The sequence below is a fragment of the Uloborus diversus genome, chromosome 7 (genome assembly GCF_026930045.1).
Source record: "Uloborus diversus isolate 005 chromosome 7, Udiv.v.3.1, whole genome shotgun sequence".
Classification (NCBI taxonomy): domain Eukaryota; kingdom Metazoa; phylum Arthropoda; class Arachnida; order Araneae; family Uloboridae; genus Uloborus; species Uloborus diversus.
The window spans coordinates 167,857,659-167,883,949 of NC_072737.1; the positions used below are offsets into that span (position 1 = coordinate 167,857,659).

Below are 26,291 nucleotides of genomic sequence, written 5' to 3' on the forward strand. Positions count from 1 at the left end.
AACAAATTTGTCAGTATGGGGTAATAAGAGATACCTGTCTCTTATTACCCCTACAAAAAATAAAAATGGGGTAATAAGAGACTAGCCCAAAACCTGTAAATAAAGGAGACTTTCAAGATTTCAAAAAATAGTACTTGTCAGAAGTTTACACATTAATAACTCCCAAACACTTCACCTACAAAATATAGCGAACTTTTAAGGTAAGATCAATGTGAAGGTTTTTTTCATTGCACGGAAAAAAAATTAAAACATGTTATAAACTTTTAAAATAAGTGTATCGTAGTAAAGTATACACATGGTTCTTTATATTACATATTTTTAAAGTTGTCTAAGAATATTTATGATTTTTTGACTACATCTCATATTACCCCTGTCTTATTAGCTCGGCCTCCCCCACATTTTGTTTCCACAGTACAATTTTCCTGTCAAATAGTTAAAAGATTTTGAACTTGGAGCCAATTTTACGATGGTGAAATCGGTTTGTAAAAAAAGAATATAAGTAAATAAAGTAAAATAAGACGGTCAAGCAATAGTTTTGCTTTAAAAAAAAGCGTTACATCGACTTTCATTGTGCTTTTGAATTTGTTTTTAGCCAAGTATGGTTAAAATGAGCCAAAGTGGCTAATATCAGCCAAGTCTGGCAACCCTAAGCAAGTTTAAATCTTTAAAGCGAGAAGAGACAAATTTTCATTGTTATGGTTGCAAATCGTCTGCTTTATATGTCAATTCACAATTTTTTTCAAGGCTTAACTCAGACTTTGCATTAAAAAACTCTTTTTTGCAAAAAATTGCATTTTTACAGAAAAAACACTGATGTAGATGAACTTAGAATGCTAAACTACAATTAAATCCAAAATTTCATCCAAATCGTTAGAGCCATTTTCGAGATACGAAATATAAATATATATACATACCCACAAGAATTGCTCGTTTAAAGATATAAGATATGTCTATCGAAAGCTCTGATTTTTCTGCTGAAGATGACACCTGTTTGAAATTTCTAAGCAAAATAAAAAAAAGAGTTATGATCTTTTTAGTTCCATGTTCGAAGGCTTTCCTCAACCTAATACAGAATTTAGTGTATCATCTCAACTCCTTGTCAATAGTGACAATTGTTGTAATGTTGACTATTCTTGCTTTTCGGCCGACTGTTCAAGGCTTTTCTTAAGTTAAATCTTAAAAGTAAGATTTTTGTACAAGATTAGCAAATAATACCGTATTTTCCTGTATATTATCTGCAGTGGCGTATAATCCGCAGGTCCTAAAATCGGCCTGAAGAAAAAAAACTTTCGTATAATTCACGCTGGCGTATAATCCGTGGATAACACGATGCAAAAAAATGAAGTTTTGATGTAACATACAATTTTAGTAATCAAACTAAAAACATGAAGAAGTAATCATTTTTGGGGTATATTCAACATTAAAAAACAAAATAATCTAAAAACATAAAGATTTCTTTTCGAAATTGTCACTATAGTACGCTAATTACTTGAAGACAAAGAGTCAAAAAAGGAGCAAACGGTCTATACAGTGCAGAAGACTTCGTTTTTTACCGTATGTTGTTTATTTTACGTAGCCTGAATCGCGTAAGAGATTTCAAGCTATGAACAAGGTGAAAAAATTCAAGCTATATAAAATAACCAACATACAGGCAGGGTTCAATCTCTAATGGTGAATCCTGCTGTAAATATTGAGGTTCAATGAGTTGGTGTTGAGGAAAAAAATGCACAGATTATCCTCGGCAGCGTATAATCCGCAGATCACTAATTTTACTTTTTTAACAGATAATCAGTGGATTATATACAGGACATAGATTTGGCCGATTATTTTCCAGTTTAGCGCAACTTTGAGGCAATTTATGGATTTTTTTTTACTTATTTGTGTTGACTGGGTATTTGATTGGCCAGCAGGAATCTCGCCTAACTGTTTTTGCACAATCATTTCAATAGCTAAGGCATTTGGCAATTTTTTCAATTGTGGCTGTTTTTGAATCTAAAGACTATGCAATACTGTTTCTCGGTTTTCACCATGTAACCAATGTATTGTCATTTCTTTAATATTTCTTTCTTTAAATCATTTGCTAACATGTAAAACAATCCTAAATAAAACAAAATTAAGCAAATCCATAAACAGCACAAATTTGCGCACAATTTAAAACAATTGCCAAAATTTTACTACTTATTTTGGAAACATTTCGGGTAACATCATTTTATGGTCGCCAGAAGTATCTCAGTGTTTGACGAAACTATCTCTCCGATGAAAATTAGTAACACACAGTTTTACAAAGTAGGAAGGGGGAGCCTTATCCAAGGTATCATAAACCGGTTAACGCAAATTAGGTAACATTTTAAATTGCAGTAAGGCTTATGGGCGGCTACATTGTTTAAAAGTTCGTACTTCAATAGCAACATAGAGAAGATTTTAGAAGATATTCAAAAAAAGAAAAGATAAATCTTTTTAAACAAGTGAAGTTTCATTTCATATTTTGGAAATTTCTCAAATTTGTGTATGCTTAAATGTCTTTTTTCGTTTCTAAAAGAGTACTATTTTGTTCTTCATACTTATTGCCATTTTATCACGTCAAAGCGGTGTGTTTTGAATTATTTCAGTTACAGAAGAAAATGAATAAAAGTAGCGATGTTTCTCATAATTATTACAGACCCAGGCAACGCCGGGTATTTTTGCTATGTACAATAATTTGACAACTAAAAAAAGAAAGTTATTAAATAGAGTCAACCTTGGACATCATTTGACGGGGATCGGGATTATAAGGGAAATGTTTGACTTTATTTAATTGTTGGTCTCACTCAAATTGGAATTTTTGAGAATTACCCAAACTAACTCTTTACAACTCCTGAATATTTTTCTGATTTATGTTGTGTGATTTTTTGGGTTTCTTCCCAGTGTAGCTGATATTTCATTTACCCCCCCCCTAGATTTTCAGTTTTAATCATACCTTTTGATGGTATACGCCCAAAATGTCGCGGGACAAAATGTCGCCGGCCCAAAATGTCGCTGGTCCAAAATGTCGCTGGTCCAAAATGTCGCCGGCCCGAAATGTCGCCAGTCCAAAATGTCGCCGGTCCAAAATGTCGCCGGTCCAAAATGTCGCCGGTCCACAATGTCGCCGGTCCACAATGTCGCCGGCCCAAAATGTCGCCGGTCCAAAATGTTGCCGGTCCAAAATGTCGCCGGCCCAAAATGTCGCCGGTCCAAAATGTCGCCGGTCCAAAATGTCGCCGGTCCAAAATGTCGCCGGCCTAAAATTCGCTAGTTCAATTTGTACGAAAAATTTAAATGTACGTCGATGCTTTCCAGCGGAATTCTCTTTCTCGTTTAATCTGATTAATAATAATACTCAAGATGTAACGCAAGGATTCAGACAAAAAATTGGTATGGAAGTAAAACTAAACTGTTCTAAACGCGAATGAAAAAATAGTGAGGCGCAATTTGAATATGGCAAGAGAATAGGCGGTTTGTATTTTTTGGCGTAATGAAGTAAAAACAAATAACTCCTTCACTCTAGCATATTATTACGGTAGCGACAGGTCAGTCATTTAGGGGATCAGGCGGAATGGCCCTCGACTTTGAATTTTTTTTTATACACAAGTGGGAGTGGTTTTTATAGCAATCCTATGAAATTTGCATTGGTTATACATACGCCCGTTATCCTCCCTCTCCCCTTTCACTGGAAAAATTCGAAATCACGGGCCAGGGTGGAAATAAAGTAGAAAAGTATATTAATGAAATTTAATTTTCTCATAGATTTATCAACACTACCCTAAGAACTGTAAAGAAAAAAAAAACTATGTTTTCAGTGAGATATACGTTGGTTAAAGTAAGATCAAAACTGCCGTGGGAACTCCCATCTCTTATGAGTAAAATTCTGAAATTACGTCGAAATGTTCACCGTCAAATCTTTTGAAATCAATGAAACCCGTAACTGCTAAAACAGGTGTCTTTCACTCAGATTTTTGAAAAACGACTCTACGCGATGACAAATATTTTCAATTCTCATTATTCATGAAATTTATATATTCGATAGAACATCAAGGGACAATTTCAGAACAGCTATTTTATTGAAGGTTTTCAAGAGGATACTTTCATGCATGCGAAATAGCGCTTGTCAGCTAATCACATTTTCCAATTTTAAATAGAAAAGAAAAAATTTCATAATGTAGGGTGAAATAACTGATATCAATGAGATTATTCAGATCAATTTTGACCTAGACTTATTTTTAAAATGAGTTTCAAAAAGTAATAGTTCCAGCTCAATATAGCTTGGTAATTCAGAAAGAAAAGAATATTGATAATAATAATAATAAACAAATAAGTTTTTCTCTCTCAGAAAAAATTGCTGTTTTGATTAGTGAATTTTTACTACGCAAATTATATAAGAATGCAAACTCAGTTTTTATTTAACACTCACGCTAGTTAAAGTGCTACAAAAATGAGAGGAATACACGGCTAATTTAGATTTTATTGATATCATGCTCAACCTCTCATATATAAATTTAGTATATTTTTCATTGTTTATTTAATTACATTGACTCACGTAAACGATTACGAAACTCAACTTAGAACGAAAATAAGGCTTGTTTTCGTTTAATTTCACTTGTATACTACATTTTTGCATGAATCCTCGCATTACTTCTTGAGATATAGCAGTCACATAAAACGATAAAAATTATTCTGTGATCCATCCTTTTGGGATGACTGAAGCCAAAAATAAATGAACAACTCGCCCTTTAAGATATACCTGTAGACCAAATTTTGTCTTAACCCTTGTACAGTAGATCCTCGTTTTACGCGGGGGTTATGTTCCACGGAAATGCTGCGTAAATCAAAACCGCGTAAATTGAGACTTAATATTATTGTCAAAATAGGAATTAGGTTCCGTAGATTAAAAAAATTACTTCATTCTAGTGATGACTAATTGTATAATAAGCTTAATGTGTACTTATATCAATTTTTATGCACAATATGCATAAAGAAAACAAACTAATTTCGTGTACTGTTTATGAAGAAGAGCTGACTATGATAGTTTTTTGGTAGTCATTAAGAATTTTTCCTCCAATTCTTTGCTTAGCATTAACTCATCCATGATCACTTGCGTCATTTCCATGATAGAATCTTCTTTTACTAACAAATCAGAAAGATCATTCCTATTGTCTACGGATGGTTCGAAAATTTTCAATGTGAGCGTTTTTGGTTGTGTGTCACCGGAGTCGGTATCCGCGTTGGTTTTGACCTCCTTTGTCACTCCTAAAAGCTCTTCTTCCAGTGAGTTCTGAACTGTGTGAGTTTAATCACTTTACTTCTGATGGAAAAAGCTCTGGAACCAATCGCATAAAATGTCTCCAAGGACCCAAGTTCGATTATTAGCACGCCAAAATGCAGTTAGTTACGTGTAATCTGCAATCTTTAGGAGCTTGGGTTTTGAAAGAGAGGAAAATGTTACCTGTTTGCATTGCCGCATCTGTGTAAAACCGAAACTCATCTGCGTAAATAAAATAAAGGTGTCAAATCTTCAACCGCGTATAATCCAAACCGCGTAAAATAAACCCGCTGAAAACGAGGGTCTACTGTATTACTTTTTGAGATATATCAATCACAGATAATAAAAAAGAAAGGAAAAAACATTCAATTGCTCCACCCTCTGGTGTTATGCAGCCCAAAATCTGTCCCCCTGCTGCTTCCTAACATTTTATTTGATTCCGTTCATCATTTTTTGAGCAATGACAGTCACGCATATCGATGAAAATGTTCAGTTACTCCACTATCTTGAACGAATTGACGCAAAAAACCACGCAGCCCTAAATCATATATGGTTACTTGCGGGTATCGTTCAAATTCTTACTACAGGTTTTGACGTAGAATGTCCCGAAAAATCGGTCACATACAAACGCACACTATTCTTGAAGAAAAGTTTAAAATAATTTAGCGAACGTCAGAACTGAACGCCGTCAGAACGTTTTACAGTTGGTAGATAGCGAGTCACAAGAAATAAGATAACGTAACGCTTGTATTCTATTTGTTTGCTGAAAAACAGCCGAGAGTTGCGAATCAAAACGGAATAATCTTTTTAGAATTTATCATGAAACTCAGTTAGTCCAGTCCCATTTTTAACGGAGACATTCATTAAAGGCAGTAACCATTTATTCTGCAAATTTGGTGTTAAACATCATTTTTGTACATTTAAATATTTCTCACCAACTGAATAAACGAATTTTGAACCTACAACATTTTGGCCTGGCGACATTTTGGACAGGCGACGTTTTAGCCCGGCGACATTTTGGATCGGCAATATTTTGGCCCGGCGACATTTTGGGCCGGCGACATTTTGGACAGGCGACATTTTGGATCGGCAATATTTTGGCCCGGCGACATTTTGGACCGGCGACATTTTGGCCCGGCGACATTTTGGCCCGCCGACATTTTGACCCGGCGACATTTTGGACCGGCGACATTTTGGACCGGCGACATTTTGGACCGGCGACATTTCGGACCGGCGACATTTCGGCCCGGCGACATTTCGGCCCGGCGACATTTCGGACCGGCGACATTTTGGCCCCAAACCCCTTTTGATATAGTAAAGGGGGGAGGCAATTCTAAATGTGGGCGAACAATTTTTTGCTAACTATTTGATCTCTACCTGTGTTGACCATTAACTTGAATCGATTGAAAAAAAACTATATCAATGTGAGCGAAGCCACGGGTAAAAGCTAGTAAATTAAATAAAAAATATTCATAAATGAGCAGTAATTATAAACTAAACAACAAAGCAGTCCAAAACAGAAATTCAGATTAGAGGACAGGTTACATTTACTTGTAACACAAGTTTGCAATGTTGAAATCAGTATTGTGTGTGTATCAAAAACTTTATTTATAAGATAGATTTCTAACATGAAACAAACAAAAATTTTAAATAATTGTTTGACATAATGAGGGACATCATGGCAAGCACAAACACTTTGCAATATGCCGAGAGTGGTAAAAAGGATCTGACTACATAAATAATTACCAGCAACTGAAGAGTGATAATGAGTATTTTTTTTATGCCACTTACTACCAGTTTAGACCAGTTATTACCAATTTCTGCCAGCAAGAAGTCAATCCCGGTTCCCGACATTAAATAAAACTGCAGCATAATTATTGTAAGATTTGAAGAGTAAAGTAAATAAATAAATACCATATATGTAAGCTGGTTAAGAGGTTCTGTAGCATTTACTTCCATTTCAACATTCTGAAGAATTTTTGGATTTTGAGTGATGAGTATAGCTTGAATAAAGTTTCCACTAGGAGATTGGGCGGCATCAATACGGTCCAGATAGTACGTCTGGCCTCGAAAAATGGCTCTCATGTTCAAAAAATTGACGCCATCTTCATTAGGAGGTAAAACTTCAAACTTAACAAGGCCGTTGCGAGGTACAGTTAGGAAGGTTGTATTCCAATCCTCTTCACGGATGGAGTAACCATATTTTAATTCCAAAAGACCTCTGCTATCAGAAACAGGAGTATCATCCTGATAAGAAACTTTAAGCTAAAAAAAAATATTCATCAGTCAAAAAAGAAACATTCCCAGACAAAACACTAGTTAAAATTTAAAAAGGAAAAATTGCAGTTAAAACTTTCTTAAAGATTAAAAATAGTAATACGTAGGTCAGTCAGAAAGTTAGTTGCACTACTTCATAAATATGTTCCGTCTAAGATTATTTTGATGATACTGTGCGTCAGCACTTCAGACAGTACCTTTATCACATGCGTAGCGGCTTCCTCGAAGAAAGTTTTGTCAAAATATCAGAAATTTTTATTCATTTTTCTCGACTTTCTGGTGCTGGGGAAATGATATTAATTATACTTGCTCATTTTTATGTGAGGGGGTTCTCCATACCTTGACGCTAGACTAAAAATAATTCACCCAAAACTTTCGTTTATTCTAACAAACGTGGTGACAAAAATGTAAACAAAATTCAGTTAGCAATTAAACTTAGTGAAAAAAAAAAATTTTCATCAAAGAAACGGTTTCAACAAATTTAACTGTTGCCAATAACTTTTCTGGAGTTTTTTTTCAAGAATTTCATCGAACACTCTAAATGACAATATGCTAATTGAATGGAACGTCAGTGAAGATGTATTTAAGTGGTGGACATCCATTAATTGATCTCTCTCTCTCTTCCTCCACGCTGATGCATCAGGTATAGTTCCTGAAGTTGGCTGTCTGTCCAGGTTTCTGATGATCATCTGGCTGGAGATGGATTGACTTGCCAGATCCTTTTTGCTGAAGGTGTATGCTAGGACGGCCGGCCTTCTGTGCTCAGTTCCTGATTTGTGCCACAAATTATCAACGTCTAGGTAGTTTTAGGCTTCAGGACTATTTATCAAGATGGTTTTTTTTTTCTGAAGCACCAGTGGTATAAATATTTTTCAAGTATGTTAAAATTCCTGCAATATTTTTTTTTATTGCTGGATTAAGGATTCTATACGAATTTTATTAAAAAGTTTCAAAATATTTGTTACCATGTTGTATTTTTATTGAACTCATAAATGTTAATGATTTACTTAAATATACTTCCTAATTTGACTCAACCAAGACACCATTTGTGAGGTCCACTAAAACTTTTAATAGTTTCTTCTAACAAGTTTAGTTTTTTTGATAATCAGTCGCAAATATGTCTTGACAGTTGTCGGTAGCCTCCAAATTGGAAATGCATGCAGTGATTCGCTTCTGTAGGCAAAAAGGTGCAACTGCACTGAAATTTATGGGCAGTTGCACGAAGTGCATGGTGAAAATGCAATGTCCTGAATTGGAGCAACATGCTTGAGAATAGACGTACAGATATTGACGACGCTGAGCTTAAGAGAAGATCATCAACGGACAATTTATGCATGGGATCATTCTCCTTATAGCCCAGACATTTTATCTTGTGACTTTCATGTTTTTGGTAACATGAAATATGAACTTTTAAACCGACAATACCTCTCTGATAATGAGGTTAAAGCTGCAATCCAAAGATGGTTATCATGGACGGATGGTAAGGCATTAGACGGTATTTCTTTGCAGAAGGCATCAGAAATCTTGTACCATGACCCGACAAATGTTTAAATAACAGACAAAACTATGTTGAAAAGTAGATTTTGAATGGAACTTGAAGACACTAATAAAGTTATTGCAAAAATTTATATACTGTTTTGTTTTCTTAAGCAGTGCAACTAATTTATTGACTGACCCTTGTAATAAAATTGGAAAAAAAAAAAAAAAAAACATTAAAAAAAAAAAGACAAACCTTCAATTAAGATATACATTAATCATTTGTTAAAAATTTTGAGCACAAAGTAAAACTGACACACACAGTAACTGCAAAGGAGCTTTTTATTTTGCTCAACGAACTGGAGCTGTGTAATAGAAAATAAGAAAAGCGATCAGTGGGAACAGAATTTCTGCTGTTCTTAACAAGGACATTGAAAAAAAAAGGTTAATGGCACCATTTCAAGAAATCTAGCTTCTAAAACTTAAAAGTTATCAAAAAATAATTGAATAGATAAGTAAATAAAATAAGCACATCTGCAATTTTTTAACATATTTTCACATTAATATTATCACTACTAATAATATTAATTATCTGACACAATGGTTAATTTAAGAAATTTTATCTTGCATGTATATTTTGCATGATATTTACAAGGAAAAATAAGCATTTTATCATAATTGAAATAAACTTTTGGAATAATAAGGGGGAGGGGGACAAAAATATCACTTTTTCCACAATAAAGAAGCAAAAGAAACGTTTTAAACTTGATTATAACAGTTGAAAATTTCATCCCTTTCACTTTTGTTCTTTCTCTTTTTTTTTTTTTTTTTAAAGAAGGATAAATAAAAAAGGAGAAGAGACAAAATTAGCAAAAGACTTTGAAATGAAAGCTTAGAATGAGATTTTTGTTGAATTTGGGGAATTTTAAGCTAATTTTTAAAAACAGTCAAAAAATTCTAATTGAAATGAAAGTAATAAAAATATTCGCAAGCTATTATAAGACTATGAATAAATGCTTTGAAAGCAAAATGCCTGGCAACATACAAATGCTGCAAATGAAATAGGAGACATAAAAGAAGGAACATTTAAGACATATATTTATTTCAACAAAATTTCAAAAATAAAAATTAAAAGAAAGTTACAAAAAAAAAAAAAAAAACAGTAGCATTAAGGTCTGCACTTTTTAAAAGTTTTGCTTTTCTTTTAGAAACTAAACGAACAAACTTTTGGAATAGGCAGAGCAAAATTTAGAGAATTGTAGGTTATTTTGGAAAATGAAAACCCGACTGCACCTTTACCACAGAAACAGTAACATATATTCGTAATATACTTACAAAAGCAGTGTACAGCAGTCCTGGTTTAAAGGTTTCAGATGTCCTTATCAAGTCAATTTTAATGTCCTTGTCATAGATCCACATAGTATTTGTGAAATTATATTTATGACCAGTTGCTTCCTCTTCAACAAGGGCAAAAAATTCAATTTCTCTTTTGAAAAAATCTGTCCTGAGGGATAAATCCCTTAACAGATTTAAGTAAATTTCAACAGAACCATCAATCTGTAAAAAATTCAAAATCATGTATCAAAGAGTTGTATTGACAAGCATAAAACAAACTTCAAAAATACAAAATAATAAACAATTTTTCATCTTTAGAGCAATTCCATGGTAATAAATCTAACTTTTGCACAAAACAAGTCAAAAAGACTCCAAATTTGGTTAGATTCTTGCTTTGTTGCATGAAGTTTATGAAGAACATGAACTCTTCTTCTATGTGATACAATTAAAATTGGAAGATTTCAATAAAAAAAGATATTTATTGTAATCAAAATCCACTTAACTGCATACAACATAAATGCATATTTGAGGAAAAGAGGTTCAAAACTTTAACCTGAAATATAACTGAATCAGAGCAAAATCCCCCCCCCCCCCCCCCCAAGATATCAAAACATTGAAGCTTCTACGTAAAAGATTTCTTTGGTTAGAAATAAATGTGAGTTTATTCGGTTTCATGCTTTCTTGGATAACTAAAACATGGACACGTAACTATGGAGCCTATGGTGTCGTCCTGCTTTTGTTGGCAAAAGCTGACTAACTTTTGTTGGACATTCTTTCATCCATATGATCCCGCCTTCTGAATTGAAAAAGAGAATCGTGTAACATCAAAACATATGTGTAAGAATTTGAAAATTTTGCGACTTATGAACATTTTTAATCAATGGTTATTATATGTAATAGCTCTTGTAGCAAATGTTACCCTGCTGTGAAATTTTGCAATTTTGACTTGACAGCTAAAGTGTTAATTGGATAAATAATTAAAATTCATAGTTTGAAGTAATATGTTTGCTTATTTTGATGTCATTTTTTCAACTGGAAACCAGTATGCTTATAACAAATGCCAAGTCTAAAATCTAGCTCCGATCATAATAATGTTCAATTTAGAAAAGAAAACCATGAATAGGTTGACAAATTCAACGCATTTTACAACTTCGGTATGAGTCTGGAAACCAAAAACCAGATATGTTATGAAAAGGTTGTCCTGAAGAAAGCTTTTTTTCTGATTTCAATAGATTTAAATACATTAAAATAATACACGTACAAACATATTAAGTAATAATAATAAAAGCAAATTATTTTCCATAATTACCCTCGTTTTTGTTTGAAAAGATTCATATGGACGAACAGTTAATTTATTATATCTAGTCCTTGGTGCAACTGTTAAGGTTAGTTCTCCTCTAACTGGTTTTCCATATGAATACCTAAAAGAATAATTAATAGAACACGAAATTGATATGTACTGGAATTAACTCTAACATAATTAAAAAATAATAAGATTCAATAATAAGCTGGAATTTAATTTACACATTTATAAACTTACATAGCTTCAACTACTGCAACAACATCAGATTTATTATAAGTAGCATAGGATGGCAAATCTATCCGAACTTCATAAGTGGGTAAAACTAAAAAAAATTGAGGATAAGAAAAACTTCAAAAATTACACATTATAGCAACCTAAAAAAAAATCAAGAACATGTTCCTGAGAATCACACAGGGGAGTCTAAACTCTTGGGCAAAACTTTAAGGGGCGTCAGAGGGGTCGATAAGAACCAAGGAATCATATAAGAATATATGGTCACAAATACAATACTGACATACTACATACACACAAAGCCAGAAACTGATCAAACTAATCTAGGAAGTTTTATCACAATATTAAGCACTTTAAAGAAGGTATGGAAAATGCTTTTATTTCAGTTAAACTTGCTAGATTTCAGTTAAAGAAGTTATGAAAAAAAAAATTACTCACTAAACTCGGCAACTGTAAACGCTTTATGAAAATTCTGTCCCTAAAAATTGATATGAAAACAAAATTAAGTTTAAGTAATGAGCAAAGAAATTCCACAAAAAACATTACTAGAAAATCAATAAATATATACGAACTTCAACATTGACATGCACTTCCCAATCTCCAAGCACTGGTTGATTTGCAAGTTTGAATGAAGCTGAAGAAACACCTACAGAAAAATATAATCTATAGTTTGGAAAAGTTTTAGACTATACACAGGTTCTAATGTTTGAGTAAGATTTGTATGTTACAAATTTATTTAAAGGCCTGCAATCAAACCAATGCAGGAATTTAAATAAGCACTTTTCTAGATGCAATAAGCAATAGAAAGTTTATGAAATATATTTGCTAAGTTGCTATCAATATATTCCCGAATTCCTCAATGAGTTTTTAATTCATTAATCAAGCAGAAAAAAAAGCATGTATTTTTGTGTGTTGATAAAACAATTGTATTGTAAAACTAAAGACGTTTTCTACAGGGATGCCCTGGATTAAAATGTTTGACTTAACTTCTTAATTTACTGAACAAAATTCAAATTTTACCGAATGACAAAATATGAACATGTACATATCGTCGCCTCAGAGTACCAGTAAGATAACTTAGTGTTATTTCTGGGATTAGAAATGTTACTGTTGCTCTGAGGCGACCATGTATCATACATACATAACATCTAATGAGAAGATGCCCACTATCCATCATTAAAATATAATTTAAAAAAGGAAAAATAACTTGAAAATGTTGCAAAATTGTCTCTAAATTTGTCGAATCATTCGCAAAATTTATTAAATAAGGTTAACTTTTGGGAGGTCAGAGTGACCTCCAATCGCAGTGTTAATACATATAATAATCCCAAAGCAATGTAGATTTTTATAACAATCTGTAATATTTGATTCTAATAAGAGAATAATGAGGTTCTTGTGAAAAATACACTTTATACTCGAAATTGAAATATATTTTCATACATTTCAACGTAAAATACAGTGTCAAAAGAAGTGGAGCTGTCCCCACACTGCGGTCTTCAATTACGCCAGACAAATGGTTTAGCACAGCAAATAACAGATCAAATAAAGACATTGGTGTACATAAAGGACATTGAATCATGAAACATAATTACCATTAACAGTAGGAATACGTTTCCATTCTTGAATACTATTTCCATGTCCATCCTGAAATCATGAATAACTTAATTACATAAAACACTTCTGTGTTTTTGGAGAAAATAGTTAAAAGAACATTTCTAGCAATTAAAGTATAAATACAATCATCTAAGGACTGTTCATATAAATGATGTCACAAATTTTTCCAACATATTTGACTCCCCTCCCCCTTGTCACACGTCAAGTTATAACATATTATAAGCATATTTAAAAAGCATGTGATGACACATTTCCTGTTACCCTTATCACAAACTGTCACAATTTCATGAATCCTCTCCCCGCTCAAAGTGTGACATCAGTTGCAGATAACCCAAAATAACCAACTACACCTTGTTATTATTTGAACAAAAGGAATTAAATGCATTTTTGCAGAAAAAATAACTAATTTCAAGGAAACAAGATCAAAATTTTGAATATCATAAAGATTTGTTCAAATTTGATTGAATTTCAGAATTTTGTTCTAAGTTGCTAGATTGGTTAATCAGCAAAAACATTAGCATTCATTTTCATTTTTTTTTCTGCCCTTTTCAACAGACAAATTGATTGTTATTTTATCTCTTTTAAACATTGTGTTACTGAAAATAGTAATGGCAAAATTAAATGTTGATATAAAAACTTAAATGTTGCTTAATGTAATTTACTTACTTTAATCAAGAAATCAATCGGAAACTGATTTACTTTAGGTACCAAAAATGGATCCACAACAATAGCTCGGAACTGAACTGTTAAAAAAAAAAAAAAATCAAATCAAATGTTTCAATACTAAATTGTATTTTTAAGAATAAGAAGCATGAAATACATAGGAAAGAAGTTTCAAATTTGTATGAGTTATTCAGTAGTACAACAGACCATTTTCATGTTAAATTAATCCATTAAACAACTTTTAAGCATGAAAACCTTAGATTTTGATGATTTTTTATTCTTAGTTGATATTTATTGAAAAGATGAAATACAAATTTTCCTATTTCTTTTGACAAAATTTTGAAAAGGCTAAAATAACCTATAATAAGTTATTTTCTATGGGTTTTTTTATTCCTATAATAGGTATAGGTTTAGGATCAATAGGCTATTGATCTTCAGAAAACCATTCACAGCACATTTAATATTCAAACCAATACAAATTAATAGAAATATTTAAATTACAACTGTGACAAATTAGGAAAAAAAAAAGAAATGAGGGGGAAAAGTGGATCCTGACCACACCTTGATTTCTTTTACAATAAAGGTGATTTCAGAAACTCTTACCAAGTTGTCCAGGCTTGTACACAGGTCTATCAGTTTGAATAAAAACCGAATGGCTCTTGTGCTCAAAAGTTAGCTTGGTAGAATTTCGGACATTAATTCCTCCATTTCCAACAACTTCCAGAGAATAATTACCAGGTTTCCAATCAAATAACTGCAAATATTTAATGAGTTAAAAAAACACATAATTAATTTGCTTTCATATAAACATCAAAATAGCAAATCTTGTTAATTCACAAGTTGAAGTGAACATCATAAAGCTTCATTTTAGAGTGGTTAGTTAATGTGAGTGAATTTTGTCACTGAAACTGTTCATTTACGAAAGTTTCTTCCGAAGCGTATCAAAAATTTTTGCAAACTATGTGAGGAAAATATTTTAAAAGTAAACAGGCAAATGTTCCTAACTTCTTATTTCAGACAATTAAAAAATTTAGGATATGTTTTAAACATAAATATGTTTTATTTTTAAGGTTAAAGCCTTATTAAAGTGGTTTCCGATCGATGGGACATGCCTCCCTAGGGACAGGGCGGCAAAGAGGTGTCAAGGGGCAATACAGCTGTCACAAAAATTTTTGGGGGAGGGAAAAGAAGAAAAGTTAAATTTGTTCTGGTAAATAAGAATAAGCAAACTGTCATTGCTATAGCATTCCATTTAAAGTGCACACAGCAAGAACAGCCATATCTTTTCAATGACATCACTTTTTGAGAAAAATTCGGCTCAAAAACAAGCCTACCCATCACATTAATATTTTGCAAATGTTTTATTTTAAACATTTATTTTTTAGTAATTTTGTACAGTTTGTTAATAGGCTTAAAACTATCTACTCAAATTATAGTATACAGTAACCCTTCGTTATGTCGAGCTTTTGGGGGAACAAAGAAAAAATGTGATATAACAGAGGTCATTAAAAATAGTTATCCATCCAAAATACAAGTAATTTAGCATTCATATTTTTTTGACATGACTTTCAAATGGTTTCGATGTAATTAGCGAATGTACTATCACACATATTAAAATTTAAGTTAATTTCAGCGTCAGAAAGGTACAAACATTAAATGGCAAATGAAGATGACCTTTCTTAGCTACCAAGAGTGAGCATTCCAATACCCTCCTGTTCCTAGACTTTCTAATCCCTTTGATTTACAGTAGAAAGGATGTGAAAAGAAAAAGTAACTAGATTGTTTCGAGAACCTATTTCACCTGTCCAAATAATTCTTTCTTTCTTTGATGTCAATTCTGATTTATGCAACCAAGTACAAATCTTTTCTGTACTATAAGGCAGTAGTAAGATAAAGGCGTATGTTTTCCTCTTGGGCTGGTATGACACCTGCCTGCTGTCTCTTACTCATTGTAAAGAGGGTTAGTACCAATACAAAAGACAGTGTTAAATTAGTTTACAAACTAAAACATTCTGGGGGTATGTACATTTGGATGACAGGAATTGTCTGCTTTTCCAGCAAATTCAAAAGAAAAGAACCATTTTTGTTTTGTTCATTGACAAAATAAAGAAGAGAGAGGCCATTTCTGAGTGTAATACCAATACATTTTCATAAAGTGTTTCTAACTTAAAGCAAAGTTTTATTTTCTTGACTTTAATATTTTGAGAGACAGAAGAAAAGAGCGATATACGCAAATCAGTGACATAACAAGGTGTGATATAACGTGGGGCTACTGTAATTATAAATAAGCATGTTTTTGTGCATAAAAACTAACTTAGTATAAAATATGGTTGTGTTTTAACCTATTAAATTAATTGCAACACAATGACAGCATTTATAAAATTTAATCATTACAAAAATTGAAGGGGGGAGGGGGCAGAGCTAGTTCCGTCACTAAAAAGGAGTTTAAAACACTGCCTAAATGTATGATTGATAAAAATTCAATAGTGCATTTTCATAATATTAATGATATTTTTATCTTTTCCTTTTAATTTTTAATTATAGGTACCCTACTGAAGGAAGGAAAAAGCTTGGAAAACATTAGGAAAACCATGGTTATATTTTCAAAAAGAGTAATGTAACAAAAAATATCAATAAAAAGAAAGTTTTACCTCAAAATCTACAATTTCAGTTTTCTCTGAAACATAAAAAAAATATATACATATTATGTATTTTTAATAACAAGATCATAATCATAAAATTTTTAAACATATTATTTTACCCCTCACACAAGAAAATCAAAGAGATGAAAAAAAAATTTACAACAAGAAAATGACTAAAATTTGGAAGTCAAAGCAATCAAAGCTTAGATTGAAAACAATGGATTAAAATTCATTTAATGTTTTTATTTCTTAAAAAAAAAAAAAAAAAAAAAAACTTTGGGTTCTTTAGATTTATTTTTTGATAAAGATTGAAAAAGAACTTTACTAATACAATGTAGATTTAGTATTGCTTCCAATTGTGACTTTTATTCCTTTCTATAGTAATAAATTCTTTGTTAGTAGATGAACTTGAAATAGAAAATTACATAAAAAAAACATATGAAGGACTAGAGAAGTATCATGTATAAAAAATATATAATATTTTGTTGCAGACTAAAAGGGAAAAAAAATGTATTGACAAAGATCCTAAATAAGTTTTCAGATTTATCATTTTCAACTTTTAGCAGGGAATTCTAATTTTAAACAGCAGTATGTAAAGCAACACAAGACTTTTGTCATAAGAAGCAACTTTAAATAATATGGGAGAGGTATTGTTATATGTATACAATTGGACATTTAACAAAAAATAATAGAAACATGAATTAAGTCAAAATATACTAACAAAGAGTGATAATTGGTATATTTTGAGATTGACATGAATCATTAAAACAATTAAAAATCTTTTGAAGTAGGGGAGTGTCGGACAAAGCAAAGTGATATGGTAAAATATTTTACAGTTTACAGTGCAAACAATCTGGCAATAGTTAAACTATGTTGATAAACATCAAGTTGATTCCAGTCAAAAAATGGATTCCCCTAAAGATCAAGGCATATGATAATATTAGTAATTTTCAAAATTTGCTATCCAAATAGTAATTTCTTGAGGTACATCAAAAATAGTGTTTATTATTATTAAATAATAAAATTTTTGAAATAAACGTTTCACATATTTATTCAGATTTACTGATTTTCAAAGTAGAATTCAATTACTTAACATAGGCATGTTTTGATTCTATACGTTCAATTAAATTCTCTTATGTGGGGCAAAGTGAATGGATCCAGGTGAAATAATGAAGTTCATTTTTTTATTCACTAATTTCATAAATTATTTGCATTAATTCAGGAACTTACTTCATTATTCATTCACTAATTTACTCATTCCTTTATTTACTTATTCATTTGTTGGAAGAAAAATATTTTTTATAATCAAATAGAAAATAGATCAGAAAAATATTATGCATGGGATAAACTGATAGTTTTCTCTTTCTCTCTTTTTTAATGTAATTTAAAGGTACAAATTTACTGTCAAAAATGAAAAATAAAAACCTTCAAATTTCTCCATTTTGAACAGGATAAGTTATATAACTATATTTCCTTTTAGTAATACATACTATAGTAATTTTTTTATATCAATACAATCAAGCTGTTAAGCTACAAATGAAAATACTCTTTAATGTAATTTGAAGGTACAAATTTACTGCCAAAAATGAAAAATAACATTTCAATGCAAGATTTATCGTTCAATATATTATTCTTCCTTTTTTCAAAAAAAAAAACCCCTTCAAATTTGTCCATTTTGAACAGGATAAGTTATATAACTATATTTCCCTTTAGTAATACATACTATAGTAATTTTTTTTTAATCAATAAAATCAAGCTGTTAAGCTACAAATGAGAATGTTAGAATGTGGGTACTTAATCTTTTTCTTACTGGGTTCAACATGAACATTTTTTGAAACATCAATAAAGTCTCCCTTTTCAGAAAGTCCAGATATTCTTGCAATAAAATCTGTTGCAGCAGGAGCATCGTAGAGAGTAATGCTCACATGGTAAATGATGTCTGGTCTCAATTTTGATGGAGCAACTACAGCATACAGGGATGAACTGGTCTGTGATGCAACCCTATAAAAAAGTTTATACTTTCAAATATTTATACTGACTCATTTTATTACTGGGCCTATTTCCTCAGGCATGTAACAGCTAATATGTTTCATTAAAAAAAACAGTTTAAAAAGGAATTGAACAAAATTATTGTTGAATAAATCACACATAGAATTGTGACTTCTAAGGAAACAAAATTTTGTTAATTACGTTTTCAAGTCACTATTTGTAATGAAATACAATAGCTGTCAAGTGCAGAACAAAAGGTCTGTTTTTCCGTGGTAGTCCAATAATACAAAGGAAAATTTCCATAAAAATGCAGTTGTACCTGCTTATAGCAAAGTCATGTATAGAAAAGTCATGGACCATGCAAAAACTTTTTAAAGACTTTTTTTTTTAACATAAATAAGTTTTTAAAATTTTGCATTTTCTATTAAAGATACATTACGTAGTGCATTTTTGGTCATTTTAATTTATTAATTGCAATTGCGAACTAAAAATTTTGCAGTTAGCACTATTTGGTAACTTTCAATTTCAAATCCTTAATAAATTAAAATTTGGCCATTTTAATTTATTTATTGCAATTGCAACCTAAAAATTTTGCAGTTGGCACCATTTGGCAACTTCCAATTTCAAATCTTAACGTTGCCATATACTTGAAAATATCATCAATTGCTGAAAACAATTTTTCTATTGTTGCTAAGGTGGAAAGTAAACAAGGTGCCTTTAACGGTGAAGGACTAAAAAATGTAAACATAAAAATCAATTTTTCATGAAACATCAGAGTAGAAAAAAATACTTACAGTGTACTCATGTAGATGAAGAAAGAAATAAATATGAGTTTGACTAGCATGGTTGAAACACCTGGGGGGGGGGGGGGAGGAATTACAACCCTGTAAACATAAAAATAATTAATTGAATTTAAAAAAAATACAAAAGTAAAGATTATGTTTTCAGGTTAATCAGTGACGATCGATTGATGAGAACTATTTTTTACAAATCCAATGTTTTAAAAGAACTTTGCACTTCCAACACTTTCTGTTCAGTATTATATTAATACTACAGCGGTGAATAAGAGAAAAATATACATTAATACATGGTAAATTTATAACGTTATTTAATTTATATATACTTTAATATTTTAATAATTATTAAAATTTTAATAAAGTTATTTTATAATACAGTAAAACCGGTGCAGTTGGCCACCCTTGTAAGTTCACCACCTGTCTAAGTTGACCGCTTTTTTCAGGAACAGAATTCGCCCTTATCTTATAAATCAACTTTTCTAAGCTGACCACCTGTCTAAGTTGACTACTAAAGTAAAGCACCACAAGTGGCTAACTTACACAGGTTTCACTGTATAACTTTATGAAAATTTTCAGCTAAAAATTTTAATATCAGTTATAAAATTCATAAACGCAAAAACGGACATTGTCAAAAAAAAAAAAAAACTTTAAGAAAAACCACATAGGGAAAAAATTGTTCATTCATGAAATGATTAGTGTTCATAGTTTTAAAACAACATTCTTGATGGCCTAAAAACACGATTTTCCAACAGGGTTCATACTCAACTTTGAAAATTAAAAGTAAGGAGTTTTTTTTTACTTTTTAAGGATTAGTTTCTTGTTTAAAGATGCATTTTTTACAACGAATTTCAGAAAAAGTATGTACAACTCTAATATTATTTATTTTTGCTTTCATACAATACACTGAATGCACAAACATACTAAATTTATAGTAAAATATGCTTTGACTGCTTTTTAGACTTGAGCCGTCTCAGAATCAAATTCAAATACGGGTGAGGGGGGAGGGTAACCATTGAAATATGTTTTATTTTGCAAACGAATAAAAAATAAGTGATATAGATTGAAAATTAGAATTTTCTCAAAAACAAAACATATACTAATAATTTCCTAACCAAAGACAGACTTTCAAAAATAAAATAATTGCTAAAATAAGAACTATAATAAGCCGACTGAAATTAGCAGAGGCCAAAACAACTTCCAACTATCAAAATAATTGAAATATTTACAAGATACAAAAGGACAAACTTCAAATAATTTTTGGCAAGCTTTTGTTTGATTTTGGCATAGAAACATAAGGATACTAATAAGAGATTGAAATACAGAAAATTCAATTTAAACATTAGAGATCCTTTTGAGAAAAAAAAATGTACAAATTATTTTAATCTTCAAAATTGATCATTATTTTGTAGACCGTATCAAAACTTTTGTGTGACTCTACGCGGATAAATATAGAAAACTGACTAATTTTAGAGAAATTTTCTTTTAAAAAGTATGAAAATTGTTATTCTAGGAAATGGTGGTACCACTGTTCAGCTATTAAGTTGCTCTTTCATCTATTGTATAAAATATGTTATGTTTATTCATGTTTTATGATTACTATCTACAAATTAAAAAAATGATTTAAATAAAAAAAGTCTGACTTTTTTTCAAATCCAAAAAATCACAAACTTTGCCAACTACCGATGTTACGTATTGTAAAAGGTTCCGGTGCGACTTCAACTTTCTTGAAATGAAGACACAGTTCTTGAGAACACAAAGGAGATTTATTTACATTATGTACAGGAAAGATCGTTAACAACTGCTAAATTAATCATCAGCAATTAAGCAAATATCAATCAACACCGTAAACTCAACGGTTACACACGTATTTACATCTAAATACGAAAAACAACACAGCGAAATGCCTTGCAATAAACAGAGCTAATACACTCTTAGTACAAATTCTCAATTTAACCTGACATTTTATCATGCGTAACGGCTTTTCATACACACTGAAAGAGACTTCTCAAATACTCCAGAAAATGCTACACCATTCTACACTTTCTTATTTCTTTCCATTCACAAATTTTATCATTCAGAAATGAGGGGACCGTATACTTCGGCCCAATGTACGGGGGCTGTATATTCATTACAAGAAACTATTTACAGGTTACATTGCTATAATAATTTTAGATGAAAGATAATTTAGTAAACGCCTAATTTAGCTAGATTATGACAAATTAATCACAAAAATAATTACCATTTACAGAGTTTGTAACAGTATGTTTTAAAGCACTTAAAAATGTTGAAACAAAAATAAATTTCAGCCAGTGATTCCATACTTAACTTCCTGTCATTCGACTCTAAAGAGCCTGAATTTGGTTAAAAACTTTTCGTTTTAATGATTTTAATGAAAATACAAATGAACTTAATTTCTTTGCCTCTTCACAAGGCATAGTAAGCGTCATAAACGCAAAAAATCCCATACCCATGGCGGATGCGAAGAGATTGCGATTTTCAAAGTGAACGCGTTAAAATATAAAGAACGGCACATAAAAGAATTTATTTAATTAAAAATTATTTTAGAATTTCATTTTGAGCTCTACAATAAACGTGTTATTAATAACAATCGACGTAATTGAAGCAAAACTCAAATTAAACCATCGATTTAGATTTTAACTTTTTGACTTTCATAAAAGACACAAAATTTGTCTTGAAAATTTTAACTTTGTGATTTTTATAGAAATAAAAATAAATTTTATTTATTTGCCCTTCAAAAAAAGCATAATAGGCATCAAAAATCAGAAAAATTCAATTCTCATATCGGATGCAAAGAGATTGCTTTCATCAAAATGAAAGAATCAAAGTCTAAAAACGACAAATAAAAGAATTTATTAAAGCAACTTTACTTTAATAAATTATTTTATTTATTAAAAAAACCTTAAGAATGGTGTTAAACAAATCTACAAGAAGTTATACTATTAATAATAATTATCGACATAATCGTCAGAAATTCTGAAAAAAAATTTGGATGTGAGGAAGAAAATGGTCTAATAAAAAATATTGCATTTCTGGTATCAAAAAACGAAAAAATAGCGGAATTCCGGTAAAATTTGGTATAATGTAATCATTTATATCGGTTTGGCGATAGAAGGAAATTTTGAAGGTGATGTAGAATATAAAAAATAAATAAGGAGTTTGTAAGGAGATAGCAGAGCAGGAGTTTTAAGGGTCCTTATTTTCTTTTCTTAAAAAGCAGGAGTTTATTAGGAATTTGTAAGGAGCGTACACACCCTGTCTAAGAAAAGAAGACCATTGAAGCAATCACACAAATTTCTCATCTTGATTTCGCCTCTGAGCAGAAGTGGTAGGTACTAGTAACAGCAGTTCAAGGAAAGGTATAATGTGCTACAAAAAGGTAAATGTGCACCTAAAAGAAGCAGCACAACATATTTGCAGAACAACATGGCGTTATGTCCCACCAAATAAATCTAGAGACATCACAAACAGTATGCTATCTACAGTTTCAATGTTAGTACCCGTATAGGGGTAAATTTTGGCAAAAATTGGAGCAGATTTGAAGCCCTTTTGAGTCAACTTTTTGGGTTAAAGTTTTTCAAGATGTATCAAGATTATAGGCTCATCTAGTTACAACAGTGGGTGTTTGGGCATGCCTGAAAATTGTAAAGCATTTATAACTTTTTTCAATCAAATTCGTAGGATTTTACCAGAAAAGTGAAAAAATTCAAAAACGAATGCCTGGAAAAAGTAACTTTAAAGCAGTTTCAATTTAAAATATCACGTTAAATGGTTCAAGGTTATTTTCAAGCAGAATCAACTGCGATCAGAGACCAACTTAACAACTTTTCAAAAAATGTAATAATTTCAATTTTTTTTTGGGCTATATTTAACAAGTTAGTATTTTTTATGTACACATAGGGAAATAAAACTGAAAACAACTCACCCTGATGATGACCAGCAAAGTGAAAAAAGAAAGAAAAAAATCTTACAAAAGACATTTTTTTGTCAATTTAATTTAACTAAACATTTTAACTCTTGATTAAAATATTTTTAATGATTCTAATAACTCTATTTCATTAAGAATAAATTTTGAATTACTTTGTACATTTGATAACCGAAAAACACATTAGACCGAAAAACATTTTGTATCTTCGCGAAATAAAAATTGAAAAATTTAACCCAAGAAATAACAAGGGAAAAAAATGAATAAGGTAAGAAATGAAGAGCAAAATAATATGGCTAGCATAGAAGAAAACTTAACATTATTACACCTATGTTTTTCATAATATGTCAACAAAAAAAGCAGAACACTATCCTGTCAAACTACGTAACTCAAAACGAAATTTTAAAGCAATAAAAAATTTTTAAAAAGCAAAAAGAACTCACGGGAAGACGGATGTTGCAAGCACAACCCTTAATACGATATTCAGTAACTTAAGTCATTTAAAAATATGATCATTTATCATGTATTTTACACGAAAATAATTTCAAGACATTTTCACACCTTTGACGACGAAACGGGATTTTGTATTTTTTGCGAACTAAACGTCAAGCGATGCCAAACACTTTCAGCAGATTTCACATCCTACACAGTCACGTGACTGAAGTATCACGAATCTTTTAATAGAATTAAATTCAAGTATTTTTTCGATTTTTTAATGCTTTATTACTGTCAAAAATTCAAGTTATGCAACAGAGAAATGTTTTCTCCTAATTCACCATCCTCTCTTCACACTGAAGCACAGGATGTGAAGTCTGAAAATCCTGCTATTCCAGGTAGCCAAGCAGTATTGGCCAATATTGGATATGCAGACGGATATATCGGAATAAAACGCTATTTTTCCGTTCAGATTGGTGAGCATAAGCGTATGCAGAGCCTCAAAATGGTGGTACCACTGTACCAAGAGATTTGAATTACGCTGAAAAAGGCCCCATACTTGTTCGCGTAAAGAAAATTTTCAAACATTGTGAGTAAGAAAGCATTTTTAATGGGTATGAAGAAACTAAAACTTAAAATGTTAGTCAACTTCGTATTGATTTCCATTTCTATGTGCTAATGGGGATATCATGGTACCCCTGGTAACCGCCTAGCGCACGCCTTTTGTCGGCAAGTGATGATTTACTCCCGAATGCTCTCAGCATTGGCCAATATTATATCTTATATTAAGTACATGTACAAGAAAATACGAGGAATTTGGAGACATGGGAATAAATTTGAAATTTTTAGAAAATTCTGGTCTTCGATGAAAAATTCACTTTTATTCTCGCATTTGTGTGAGGGTTTCCACTGACCAAAAGGCAGGGTCATACACATACGCACTTTTAATGAACCCGCTCTTCTTCTTTTCCCTAGGAAGAGAACATTGAATTTTTTGTCGGAAACCGCGGTTCCGTTGAGGATCCCCCCCCCCCCAACCACATATTTGCAATAAATAGAAAAAGAACTTTCAATCCATATCCATATCAAGTAAATATTTGTCTCATCTTGTAGACATAGACCCCCACCTTTTTCACGTTTTCACATCACCTGGCACCTGCCTTGCAACTACTTATTGTCTTCATGTTATTAATGTTACTTCCATTTATCTTTTGAAAGAAATGTTTTAAAAATGTACATATGAACCTACTGTGCAACGTTCACTCAATTTTCTCCAACGAAAAAGAAAAAGCTTCCTAACGCTTTTGTTTTATTTCTGAAAAAAAAAAATCAATATTATTGCCTGATAAGTTTATGTTATGACACCCACACCCCAGCTTTTGACTACACATTTTTTTTTCTCCAGTTTTTTCGTTCCTTGTAAACATACATATGATTACAACACATTATGCAACTTATCCTTTAAAATATTAATTTTTAATTCAACAAAAAAAAAAAAAAAAAAATAAGTATTAAATATCAATTCAGTTTTTAAACATTATTCTCAAACTTCATTATTATTTTATTGAAGTGAAAACTTCTTTAGGCGCGTTGAGCATTTTTGAGGTGGTGAAAAACTTTCCATTTCGCGACACCGAAAGACCGCCACCTCACCAACATTTGGAATACAGCGCATGCGCAGCTTCTCTCTGTTCCTTTACGTACGATTTTTTCGTTAACATTACGCGGCTCTGGCACGATCGGCAGCGGGTCAGTCTGAAGAACCGAACGAGCTATCCATCGTGAGTTCGATCCTCACCCTTAAGCCTTGGTTTCCTAGAAGCGAATCGCCGATCTTCGACGTCGCTCATCGACGTAACGCTGAAATCAAAGTCAAGTGGATTCCGACGTGACCACTCAGAACGCCGAATTGGCTCGGGCGCGCATGAGCAGAAGAATCAAGTTTTCGCCTCGGCGAGGAACGACGCCGACGCTAAGCGTGTTCGCTTCTAGGAAACCAATGCTTTACATAATATTTCTAAAGTGAAATCTTCTTTTGGCGTGCTGTGTATATTTTGAGATGGGAAAAAACCTTAGAGCAATAATTTAAGTGGAGAGAGGATTCTTGGCAAAATCTGTCCCAAAGACCCCAAGTCACGTGACTCAACAACGACGAATGGATGAGGTGTTTTGCGTGAAACAAGCGAAAGAAACTTGATTTCTTCCAATGCTTTGCTATTAAGTCTGTTACGTGACTTAGGGTCTTGGCTTCACGAATGAAAGTGTTCACTGACTTCATTTTATCTCTTCTCAATGGGAAAAAAAAATG

The 26,291-nt window shown here is 31.6% G+C and overlaps 1 protein-coding gene across 1 annotated transcript in view; it reads right to left on the minus strand.

Annotated features, from left to right (window-relative positions):
* LOC129225723 (CD109 antigen-like) overlaps window positions 1-24,148 on the minus strand; it is a 66,568-nt gene extending 42,420 nt beyond the window's left edge. The window contains exons 1-13 of the mRNA XM_054860218.1: window positions 23,992-24,148; window positions 19,603-19,692; window positions 18,630-18,820; window positions 16,829-16,854; window positions 14,781-14,931; window positions 14,181-14,257; window positions 13,493-13,544; window positions 12,473-12,546; window positions 12,339-12,378; window positions 11,907-11,991; window positions 11,676-11,787; window positions 10,367-10,588; window positions 7,193-7,543 (exon numbers count right to left, since the gene is read on the minus strand). Of these exons, the coding sequence (XP_054716193.1) occupies window positions 7,193-7,543; window positions 10,367-10,588; window positions 11,676-11,787; window positions 11,907-11,991; window positions 12,339-12,378; window positions 12,473-12,546; window positions 13,493-13,544; window positions 14,181-14,257; window positions 14,781-14,931; window positions 16,829-16,854; window positions 18,630-18,820; window positions 19,603-19,652 (1,431 nt within the window). The 5' untranslated portion in view covers window positions 19,653-19,692; window positions 23,992-24,148. The remainder of the gene's footprint in view (window positions 1-7,192; window positions 7,544-10,366; window positions 10,589-11,675; window positions 11,788-11,906; window positions 11,992-12,338; window positions 12,379-12,472; window positions 12,547-13,492; window positions 13,545-14,180; window positions 14,258-14,780; window positions 14,932-16,828; window positions 16,855-18,629; window positions 18,821-19,602; window positions 19,693-23,991) is intronic.
* Between the last annotated feature and the right edge of the window lie 2,143 nt (window positions 24,149-26,291).